We start from the raw sequence: 12,228 nt of genomic DNA on the forward strand, positions 1-12,228 counted from the left end.
ACCAGAGTCTCTTATCTGGTCCAGGGATCAGGCCCCAGTGAGCTCCATTTATTCATTCATTCATCAGGAGTTCAAAAAAACACTACCACAAAGCTGGGCTGCCCGCACCCTGAGGGGCAGGCTCAAAGGTGGCCGCTAGGAGCAGCTTCTAGCCTCCAGTGATCATGGCCCCGAGGACAAATCCCTTCACTCTCAGCTTGCACTGTGGTATCCTAAGGAGGAAGAAACACAAGCAAATGGTGACACCATGCCTCCCCAGCATGTCCCTGCACAGCACGGCCTCGCTCAATTACTTCCACACTCAGCAAAGTGGGCACTGGCATTTTCTCAGAAAGAAGCCAAGGCACAGAAGTTAGACGACTTGGTGAAAGTTGCACAGCTGGTAAGCGGTGGAGCTGGGTTTTGAACAGTAAACTGAAAATTCCTCAGGTCCCCGAGCCAGGACTTCCATGCATTCCTCAGACAAGAGCTGGATCTTACTGTGTTTTGCAGCAGGAGTGTAAGATTTAGGGCCAGCCACCTCTGATTCTAGGGGTACTGGCCAGGATACTCCCCCAGCCCAAGACTTACCACCCAGAACAGGAAGTCCTGGGACAACCTACCCAGGAGACTTCTGATTCCTGGCGCCACCACGAAGCCAGAGTCACCACAGGGCGGAATGCCCCCGCCCCAGGCCCCAGGGGAGAAGGGAGGCCAGGAGCCAATTGTGCTGGGCACCCACAGGACTCCACTCCAGCCTTGGAAGGCTGTCTCCAGGCTGCTTCCCCAGCCTTGCTGTGCTTCTGCCCTCCCCCAGGCAGCTCTGGGGGGTCACTGCCTGTGTTCCAAGCCTAACTTGGAATCAGAGGGGGAAGGTGGAGGGGCTGAAACTTGAGAAGCGGGCTTTGGGGGACAGGGATGAGGGTGGAAAGAAGAGAAAGCTGGGGAGAGTGGAGAAAGAGACTTAGATGCTTCCCACTTGGGCAGGAGCCTTGCATGAGCCATAGTCTGTGTGCGCGTGCGTGCATGTGTGCTTGTGTGTGTGAGTGTGAGTGTGTGTGTGTGTGTGTGTGTGTGTGTGTGTGTGTGTGTGTGTGTATGGGCGGCCTCCAGCCTGGCCAGGGAGGACAGGCCCCACTGCACAATCAAAGCGTCAGAGGCAGAAGGAAGAGGCAGGAAGGGACAGAGAGAGGACAGAGGTGCCTGGGGGGTGGGAGCAGGAGGCGAGGCCTCCCAGGGGAAGCCAGCAGCTGTGGCTGCCCTGGGTATAAATAGCCCGGAGGAGCTGGCCCTCAGGACTTACAGCAGAAGGACTCAGCAGCCAGTTCTGTCTTCACAGGCCCCAGCTACACAGCACATCTGGGCAAGGGCTGGCTTGTGCTGGGTACCTGCCCTGGTACTTCTGACAAGACCACCTCCCCACCACTTGGTCTCAGATACTCTGCCAGCCAGCCATGCTGCTAGGTGGCCTCCTCCTGCTGGCCACCATGGCTGCCGCCCAGCAGAGAGGGCCAGCAGCCAGTGGGCGCCGCCAGATTCACCGGGTCCAGCATGGCCACTGCAGCTACACCTTTGTGCTGCCGGAGCCTGACATCTGCCAGCTGGCGCCCGCGGCACCTGAGGCTTTCGGGGGCTCCAACAGCCTCCAGAGGGACTTGCCTGCCTCCAGGCTGCACCTGGCAGACTGGCGAGCACAGCGGGCCCAGCGCGTGAGCCAGCTGGAGAAGATACTAGAGAATAACACTCAGTGGCTGCTGAAGGTACAGCTGGGGTTGCGTGATGGGCTAGCGGGTGGCTAAGGGACAGCCCCATCATCAGGTGGAACATCAGCCCGGGGATGCTCATCCCAAGACAGAGGGGCTCAGGCTCTATGTTGTCCAGAGCCTCTGGGATGTGGGGTGCAGAAAGGGTCCTGGAAGAGGATGGCTGGGAGGCCTCACACGCAAGGCTGAGCACCGTTTGTCCAGGCTTCTACAGATGCTCATTCATTCATCTAAGAGGAATTTGCTGAGTGCTGACCATGAGTCAGGAGCGTCCTAAGTGTCTGGGCATCCTCACAGGAACAGAACGATACATTCTTATCTAATGGGCTGGGGAAAGGGCACGAAAAAGTTGTCTGCTGTGTGGGGCAGAGACACATACAGAGGCGGAGACAGGAAGGCACAGGGTGGTTTCCCAGGTCAGATCCTCGGAGGATCTCTAAGGAAGTGAAGAGAGCAATGGACACCTGGAGGGCAGAGAGAGAGCACGTAAGTTGTGGGAAGAGCATGGGGCATTCCTGGATGGATGAGTGAGCCACAGAGGCATTTGCAACTTTGCCTTCTAAGTGGCTTGGCTCCCACAGTGTCGTGAACAGGCTGAGACTTGTGGATTCAGTTTAAGTAGAAGACATTACGGTATAGAATTGCCTCTGGGAGGCCAGGTGTGAGGTCTCCAAAGATGCTGCAGGCTCGTACATGAGGGTCTGGAGTCCTGCAGGATGGCTGTCTGCTTTTGATTTACCCTGGGGAGCTCTGATAAGCTGGAAGTCAGGTGACCAAGGACACCACTGAAGTTTGGGCCCAATGCCAGGACCAGGGATGGGTATCTGGTCATCTTCCCACGCGTTCACCAACTGCTGAGCACAGTTTATACCTCGGTAAGCACTTGGTAGAGAGTTGAAGAAGGCAGGTGAGGCTATGAGTATGTGGGCACCTTCCTGTCCTGGGGGAACAGAGTCTCTGAGTGAGAGCCACCCACCAAGAAAAGAGAAGGAGACCTAGAGCCATGTGGGGTGGGGACTGAACCAACACATGGAGGTTTAAAACAAGGTAGACAGCAGATATGCCTGACGGACGATGAGCCGGGTAGGATGATGGCCGTCCGAAATGACTTTCTTAGCCCTGTGCCGTCCACACTGTTGCTATTTTTTTGTTATTATTATTACATTTTTAACATATCTACCTGTGTGTACATGCGTGTTCACATGTACATGCCACATGTGTGGGAGTCACTTCTCTCCTTCCAGCATTTGGGTTCCCAAGTTGAAACTCAGGTCATCAGGCCTGTCAGCAAGTACCTGTACCTGCCGAGCCTTATTGCCAGACCCTGAACTTCTTAAATAATACACTTAGTTGGTAGGAAAGGTTTGCTCTCCCATAGAGCATGCGCATTTGGTATTTACACACACGAACTCATACTAACACAACACACACCCCTAGGTGATCTCCCTGCAGTGAGCAGGCTGTACAACATGAATTGAAGTCTTGTCCCCACATGCTTTCACACCCCATTCACACATATGTAGCCTGCCCCCCACATTGCATCCCAGCTGCCACTCCTTGCTTCCTGCCCTCAGCTCTTTCAGCCCACCCCCATCCTGTGTCCATGTCCCCAGGCTCCCATGCTGACTGCTCCAGGCTACATGGAGCCTGGTTCTGTAGGCAGCTGTCCCCAAGTTCTATGAGCCGTCTAAGCCAAGCCTTCCTCCCTAACCTTCCCCTTCTCTCCACCCACCTCTCACCAGATGTGTCTCCGGCTATAGCAAACAGCAGAAGCTACAGGGACTGTCCTATGCCTCCCAGCCCCCAGATCTTCCTCGGGCTCAGAGGGTACAGGGCCCCTCAGCCTCCTCACTCCCCTCAGCCACGTGGACTTGCCTCTTTCTGCTGCTCTCTCTCCTCAGCATCAGCCAGCCACAAGCACCCCCTTGCTTAGCAAGATGGAACTGTCTTCAGCCCATGCTCTTTCCCCTCTTCCTCCTTGGGTCACCTCCCAGTTCCTAAATCCTATGACCACAGCTCGGTCAATCTTCCTAGACCCCAAGGTAATGTTGGCAGCCAGCATCATCCTCTTGGTTCTGAGCAGAAGCACTCTTCCTGTACCCCATATATCTCTCATGGCCCTACCTGGACCTGCAGTGGGCTTCTCTGTGCTCATTGGCCCAGAACTTGCCATCTCTCCTTTCGACACTGCCTTTACTTCCTGCTAGCACCCTACCCCACGTTCTACCCTTGAATCCCTTAGTTTTGATGTCTGGGAAACAGCTGAGCCAGCACAAGAATTTGGGTTGATGACCTCTTAGACAGAAGGTCACTTGGCTCAACTTTCTATGGTTTGGGATCCCCCTGGGTGTCACTCACCTAGGCTGATAGTTCAGGGAGTCCTGTGGGGCTGAGCAGCAATGGGAGAGTCCTCCAGCCTGACCGCACATTGATGGGCCAGAAGCCGCTGATTAGTCATGTGCCTGTGGATGAACCAGCCTGTCTCCTCATCTGCCAGAAGGCCAGATGGTGCTGGGAACACTGGGGCACTCTCTGGAGTCCCTCTCTGCTGCGTCCAGCTACATGAACCACGCCAGCATGGCGCAGCTCACCGGGCACAGAGGCAGTGGACTGATGAGTTTGTAGCCGCTCAGCACAGTCCATACCTGAGTCACCCCAACACTGAACTCAGTCATGGCACCTGTTAATCACATGGGCCAAAGGGTGGTGAGCTATCTCTTGGGGCAAGGAATGTCACCTACCAGTGCCATATTCTCTACAGGTTCCAGCCTCTGGTGGGCAGTCTGGCCATCTTCTGGTTAAGGGGCCTTTCATGCTCCTCGTGCCAGGTCACCCAGTGCCTATAGATCCTGCTGCAGATCAGACCCATGGAACTATACACCCCTAGAAGTCGCTTGGCTCAATTATGTCACCTCCTTGGGCAGGAGCAGAGCCCAGCAGGGAGAACTCTGACCCTGAAGCTCCAGTCATACCCTCCCTTCCTGAGCTTAGAGGCTTTGCCTCCCTAAGCCTCACTAAGTGAAAACACTGCCTTCCTCCAGGAAGATTTAACCAGACAATGCCCAGGGCATCCTCTGCTCACTGGGCTCACTGTGCAGAATATTTGCTCCAGGGTCCTCTCTGCAAATAAATGTCCTGCAGGTCTTAGTCTTTCATTACCTGAAATTGAGAGGTGTAACTCCTGGCTTCTCTGCACAGTCGCACATGCATACACACACATGCATACACACAAATACATGCAAACATACACATACAAACACATACATATACACATGCATACACATACATACACACATGCAAATATACATATGCAAACACACACACATGCACACACAAATACATACACACACATCATTCCACACACATTCACGCCCCTTGAACTGGCTCGCATCCCCGGCAGGGATGCTGTGGCCTCTGTGGGTGCGGCTGGGCCTCTCCTTAGGCTCCCATCCCTACCTGCCTCAGAGCCACTGAAACTGTCTCCTCTCTGGCTTTTGTTTTTCAAGAGTCCGAAAGCATTCCCTGACCACAGCTTCATGATCACAACCACCACCACAAGCCTGGCTGGGCTCCCCATCACAAAGCTGGTCCTCTTAAAGCCACAGGGTAGCCCCTCCCTGCTGTGAGCTACTCTTCAGCTCCCTGCCTGTTCCCACAGTGTACCTGTGAGGAAACTGAGGCAGGGAGGCAGCCGTTCTTCCTCCAGGTGCATATGCCTTCTGCTGACTATGGAAGCTGGGGGCTGGGATAATGCTAGAGGGAGCCTGTAAGTCAGCTCTCCCCCCAGCATGTGGCTTCTGGGGTCTTACTCTCAGTCATGTTAGCCCCAGCCCCACCTTTCTCCTCTCACTCTTCCTCCCTGTACCCCTCCTTTGCCTTTCTCTACCCTGTTCTCCCCAGCCCTCTCTTCTCCTCCTCTCTTCACCCAGAAAGCTCGACTCATGACCCACAGCTCCTGTTGTGGTCTGTACATCAGTGCTCAGCTCTGCTCCCTGCTCCATGCCTCCACCTGGGTCAACTACTGTGGCCGAGAGGGATGAAGGGGCAGGCACTGACAACAAGTGAAAGGGGTTCCTGCTGAGCAGTGCTGCTCAGTGGTTAGCCCCAGATCTCCCAGGGTGACCAGGGGCACAACAACAAAGGCGGCTACTCCTAACCTTGGACCTGGCAGGGGAATGCCTGTCCCCAGTGGCTACCCCATAGACCTCCCTCTCAGAACTAGGGTTCTCTGTTACTATTACAGTGTCTGCAGGTCTCCGGCCTTTCAGCCACAGAGTACCATCTTTGACTTCCTGCTGCCCCTACATCTCTCTATCTGTGAATGAGAAACAGCCAGTCCAGAAACCAGTGCTGTGCCCTCGCCTACGTCCACTGCCTGAGAGCAGCGTTTCTTCCCAAGCCTCTAGCGCCACAGGGGAAAAGAAGATATCACCCACGAAACTCAGGTTCTGTTCTTTCTTACCTTTTCTCTGTAAGTGGGGCTTTAGGGTTCAGAGGCCTGCCCACTGCACCATACTCTGTCTCTGTCTCCTCTCCCTCTTTTTCTTTCTGTTTCTCTCTTCCTCAGTCTCTTTGTGTCTGTCTATTTCTTTTTGCTTCTATCTCTGACTATCTGTCTCTGTCTGTCAGTCTGTCTATCTGTCTGTCTGTCTCCTTGTGCATCTCGCTCCTCCTCTCTGACTATTCTTGTCCCCTTCAGATGCTCCCCTCTCCCAAAGTCCCTAAGATATCTCTCCTGCTTCTAACTCCCTGGGTGTCCAATCTGGAGACCTTGGACCCAGAACCCCAAGGCCAGTGCCCATCCTCAGCCAGGCTTCTAGGCTGGGGTCCCTCTGCCCTTCTGTCCATAGCCACAGGGGAGGGGATGTAGGAGAGTCAGCCTCCACTGATATGCGGGCCCCTGGCAGTGAAAAGAATAGCTGGGCCCCTCAGCTCAGTGGCCTGGCCTGCAGACCAAGGGTCAGGAAGGCATTCAGCAGGAGCCTAGTGTGGGGTCCTGGCCCTGCCTGAGACCCTCCCAGGATGACGGGGGCTCCCAGCTGCCCTGGCCTCCTCAGGCTGCCTGTAAATTCTTGGCATTTTCAGCCTTCGGTTATGCAAACAAGAAATAAATCTCAGTTGCCACAAGAAATAAATCTTGGTTGCCGAATGGAATAGCTCGGGGTTGATTTCCTAACCTCTCCACTGGCCTTCTGGGCAGTCGGCGCGGGGGATGGGGTGGAGCAAATGGCCTCTACTTCTCAGAGGAACAGGATGATATTTCCAAGAAGGCCTTAAAAACTGCTGCTCCAGAAGTCCTGGCCTGGGGATGAGCAATTGGCTGATATTCAACTGGAGGCAGCAGCAGCAACAGTGGCTGCCTAAGGCCCGTCCTGCTCCAGAGGGACAGGTTTATTTGTTCATGTGGCTTGGCCAGTCAGCCTGTGGGCCAGGGCCGCGTGTGTCTAGCTCTCTCTCCTCCAGTGCCTAGAGTGCTCAGGCAAGGATACACATCCTTGCCACCTCTCAGAGCCAGAAATGCAAGCCCCAGACATGTCCATGAGCTGTACTTCCTCTGTAGCATTCGGTCACCTCAACCTCAGCCACATCAGTTACATCAGCTGCAGAGTGGCCCTGGAGTATATCCGTGTTAACCTTAAGGGCTACCCAGGGCCTGAGCCATATACAGCTATACTGAGGAGCACATCCTAGGGTACATTGGCCAGCTGTGGGACAGTAGGGGAAGTCATCTATATGGCTGGCTTCTCTAGGGAGTGGAGGCTGACATACTTCCTGCCTTCCAATGTAACCAAAGGCTAAGGACGGGAGAGATTATAGTTGGCATTTCCTGGGCACTTTCTGGGTACCATACATTGCTCTGTATACTGTTTAGATTTTAGCATTTTACTCTCATGGTGGCCCTAGGAGAAGAGATTATCAGTAAGGAGGAGACTGGGCAGGTTGAAGGGGGGTGACCTGTCCAACATCACATGCCGGGGAGTGTAAGGTCAAACGAGAGCCATGCTCTGACCACCAAAGCCAATCTCTCAGAGTTGTGGAGGCTTGAAAGCCAAGGAGTGCAGAACTTCTGCACAGGGGACCCAACTGTAACACCCCATCCTTGGCCAGGCCACAGAGGTGACTTGTGAACCCTAGCTACACACTTGCTATCTCTGTCTTTGCAATCACTTGTCCTCTCTGGGCCTCGGATTTCTATCAACAGAGGGGATGCTAAAGTGTGGTGATCAAAAAGATTGATCCACATGCAGGGCTGTCTCCCAGGAAATAGCACCGTGGAGCCTGGAGAAGGCAGGGAATCGGTTGCAGTCAGATACACAGGTCAGATCCTGTCTCTCCACTTGCACTTAACTCCCTGAGCCTCAAGTTCCTCATCTGCAAAGTGAGGATTGTAATAAGTTCCTCAAGTACAGACAAGGTAAAGTGAAACCTGAAAATATCTAGTGGGCTCTCAGGATAGAGACACCTCAGGAACCTTGAAGCTGAAAGCACAGCCACCACCCTCAGGAAATTAGGCCAGCAGAGGCTTTCGGACCCCTACTTCTGACCCTAGCCCATTCTCCACTGGTCTATAGAATACAACAGGACCACCGTGCAGGGGTGAGGAAGGGAAGATCATTTCTGAGTAGCTGTGGGCTCCTCTCTCAGAAAGCACTACACAGGTATGACTCTGTCTTACAGAGAGAAGACAGGAGAGATGGACAGGCAGCATCTTTCGGCCTGGCATAGTCTTCTCCTTGCCAGCATCTTTCTCTGTTTGCTCAGCTTGCTATGGGACACACAGAGCCTTCCTGCCCCACCCACCCCCATCAGCTCCAGCTCCTTGCTTTCCTTTGGGCACTTTAACTGTTTGCTGAAATCGTTCAAGTATATGAAAAGCTAGAGAGAGAAGGCATCCAGCTAATAAGACAAAGCATCACCAAGGCCATCATGCTCCTGCCTCTGCTCCCCTCCTCCCAGAACAAAAAGCTATTCTGAACCTTATGCTAGGATCCATACCCTCTTCTTGTCTCTTAAGCCACTGGGCCCAACCCCTGCCCATGAGCTGTACAACCTCTGCCACAATCAGTCACATCAAGCTCCTCCATGACCCTGTAAGCTGACCCCACTCTCACCTCCAGAAGGCCATCTACAGGGCCTGCCTCAGCTGCTAATGACTCAGGCCAGGCCTGCAAAAAGAGTTCTGCCATCAGATTAAAAGCTTCATTTCCTGGCTTCAGACAATGGTTGGCCTCTCCAACCGTAAGTTTACTCATTTGCCAAGTAGAGACTGTCACCCTTTCTCTCTGGGCTGCTGGGGACCGGATTAGAGAAGAGCCTTGCACTGGAGCTGAGTGGGGAAGAAGATGGGTGCTGAGGCATCTTCCTTTCTAGATGACACTCTTCTGTTGGGGAACAACAAGGTGACATCACAAGCATGGGGGGACAAGGCCAGAGAACTTCTGAGTTCTTCGCAGGTCTTGACCTCCCTGCCGAAAAGACTTCAGGGATGAGGCAGTTTGAAGCACAGTTGGATTTTATTCCAAAAGGAGACATTAAGCATGGGGTTAGTAGAAAGAGGGACAGTCTGGGAAAAGAAAGGCACACTCACAATCTCACTGAAGTAGCTCAGCAGAAACTGTGGTGTTTTTTGTTTGTTTGTTTGTTTGTATGTTTGTTTTGTTTTGTTTTTTGATGGCTCTAGTGTCTCAAAGGTTGGCTAAGAAACTTTTTTTCTTTTCCTTCTTAAACAAATGGGGCTGCAAGGTAGTTCTTGGGGTGCTGCTGTAGTGGGAAACAATCTTGTAAGATAGATGCATGGGTCACAGGGGTTGATGGGGGCTTAAGAATTTCCTTTGATTGTAAATGGCATTTCTTGTGAGATTCCTAGGAAATTGAAGGTTTGCAGTGAGGAAAAGAGAAAGGCCATGTGTGCTTAGACCTTAAGCATTACTCATCGCTGTTTTGACTTCTTATTTGAAAACATCTCCATATCAGAAGAATGCTGTCTGTATGTTGGCAACCTTCTCAGTCAATGTTCATTGTGCTGGAACTATCATCCCTTGTGGGAGGTGCGGGGAGAGGCTTCAGCCAGATTCCAGAGCAAAACCCTCTTTTCGCTCAGTGCCCCCCAGCGGCCCTGAGGGGTCCCACCCAGGGAACCTTGTAGAAGTGTGGCCTGGTAAGGCGGTCCTGTAACTCAGCTGTGAGTGCTGAGGGAATGCACAGCAGGGGGCCTCGGCAGGCTCAGCCATGTGGAAGACCACTGGGACCTTTCTCCCAGTGGCCACGGCAGGAGGAATTACAGCTGGGCAGGGAGGGAGGGCTGTTCACACCATTCTTCTTGGCTGGTTGGGAGTTTCAACCATATGTTTGGGTCTGCCTTCAAAAAGCTAACATTGTAGCCTGCTGTGGATCGTACCTGTAATCCTAGCACTTAGAAAGTAGAGACAAGAGAAATTTGGTTATCCAAGACCAGACTGGGTACATGAGACCCTGACTTTATTAGTATATACAGACATACGAATATATGTGTGTCTGTGTGTGAGAGAGAGTCAAAATTACAGGCATATAAATTGAAATTAAAAAACACACATACCATGCAGCCCAGAGAGCTCTGTCCCCCCAGACTTTCAGACCACACCTGGTCATTAGCTCCAGGGTAAAACTCTTGCTATAGCTTCTGGCTTCATGTACTGCAAAGCGTGGCCTTTAAAGATTTCAGCATCAGTAGGAAAGTGTTCACCACCTACAAAGCCTCTGGTTAGGGCTGGGAGGATAGCTAGTAATTGGGCTGTGAAGGGTTGTGCTCTACAGGCTTGAGGACCTGAGTCTGCTCACCAGAACCACACTTAAATGCTAGACATGAGGGAGCCAGGGAGAGAGGGAGGAAAAAAAAGAAATGTACCTGAGGAGAAACAACATCTGTGTTGACCTGTGGTCTACACACACACACACACACACACACACACACACACACACACACACACCCCACTATATGTTTTGAGACAAGGCAAATTGCCTTGCGGCACAGAAATCCAGCTGGTCCTTACAAACAGATCTCTGTCTGGTACACCAGAATCCTGCCTCACTATCCGTCCCTGAACTACCTGGATCTAGTAGCAGAGCTGCTCCTGCAGACATGGCAGCGTCCACAGGCACACAAAGATCCAGCACAGACTCATGTCCCTTCCATCACTGGGAGCTGGGGACACACCTACATTGTAACACCCACAAATATGTGACCCATGAATATATTATTTTTGCTGGTGACCAAGCACTAACCCACAGCGTCCACTGCTCTGGTAGTTCCTGATTTTAGCAAGCGATTAGCTGGGGGGAAGTGGGGAGTGGAGTACAGGTCATTTTTTTAAAACCCAAGTCTTCAGATTCCTTGACTTCTACTAACAGATCCTTTGAAGGCCCAGGAACATTAGTTAAGAATCACTAATAGTAGGGCTGGAGAGCAGGCTCAGCAGATAAAAGTGCATATTGTTCTCCAAAACGGACCCAAATTCAATTCCTAGAATCTATGTCAAGCAGCTCACAACTTCCTGGAACTCCAACACTAAGGAGGCAGAGGCAGGAGGATTATGAGTGTGAGGACAGCCTGGGCTGTTTAGTGAGACCCTGTCTCAAAGAAACAGAGGAATATCTGGCATATAGTTGCTAAATACATTAATTATACTTGCATTTGTCCTCATTATACTTTTAACATTTACTTGTTTTACGTGTGTGTGTGTGTGTGTGTGTGTGTGTGTCTGTGTGTGTACTCATGGGTGGAGGTCAGAGGGTAACTTGCGGGGAGTTGGTTCTTGGGCTCCTGGGATTACGTTCAGTTCATCAGGCTTGGCTGAGAGCTTCTTTGCCCACTGAGCCATCTCTCTGGCCTTTCATTGTACTTTTAAATCCAAACATATTTGAGATGTGCAATACAAATAGAAGACACGGTCTCCCCATTGTCACTCCTACCCAAGGCCAGTCACCATGGCTAACAGCTGGCCATCCTTGTCCTCTATCTGTGCACACACAGAATACATCGCAAGCATCTTTCCCACAGGGTTGGGCCTGCCATGACAAGAGTGGGTCCCCACCACCACAACAGGATTGGGTCCACACTGTTGATGGGGCTTTGATCATGGCTGTGTTCACCCACATGCATCTGGCACATCTCTGTAAAAACAGCAGTGGTGAAACTCAGCCATGCTGCAACACCTCTGGCATTGCCAGGAGGTAACCCGTAACACACACATACTGGGGCTTCTCACCTGCTGGTTACGAAACCGTACTGAGCTATCTCACCCAGTCACCTCAGCCGTGTTCCCAGCAACCCTAGGGGTTGCAAGGAAGAAGCTCAAGGTAGGTAGACACACTTGTCTGAGGCAGCCCTGCTGTAGGCGGAGGGTGGCCACCACTGACCCGAGGTCCCACCCACTCTGCTCTGACGGTAAACAGTTGCTCTTCTGAATGCTGAGCTTCATGTACCTTTTCCCCAGAAAAGACACACAGA

General features: G+C 52.3%; 1 protein-coding gene across 1 annotated transcript in view; it reads left to right on the forward strand.

Annotated features, from left to right (window-relative positions):
• Window positions 1-247: 247 nt before the first annotated feature.
• The window catches only part of Angpt4 (angiopoietin 4), a 33,660-nt gene continuing 21,679 nt past the window's right edge, over window positions 248-12,228 (forward strand). Inside the window, exons 1-2 of the mRNA XM_055618006.1 lie at window positions 248-382; window positions 1,416-1,739. Of these exons, the coding sequence (XP_055473981.1) occupies window positions 248-382; window positions 1,416-1,739 (459 nt within the window). The remainder of the gene's footprint in view (window positions 383-1,415; window positions 1,740-12,228) is intronic.

The sequence above is a fragment of the Psammomys obesus genome, unplaced genomic scaffold (genome assembly GCF_907164565.1).
Source record: "Psammomys obesus unplaced genomic scaffold, mPsaObe1.curated_primary_1811, whole genome shotgun sequence".
Taxonomy (NCBI): domain Eukaryota; kingdom Metazoa; phylum Chordata; class Mammalia; order Rodentia; family Muridae; genus Psammomys; species Psammomys obesus.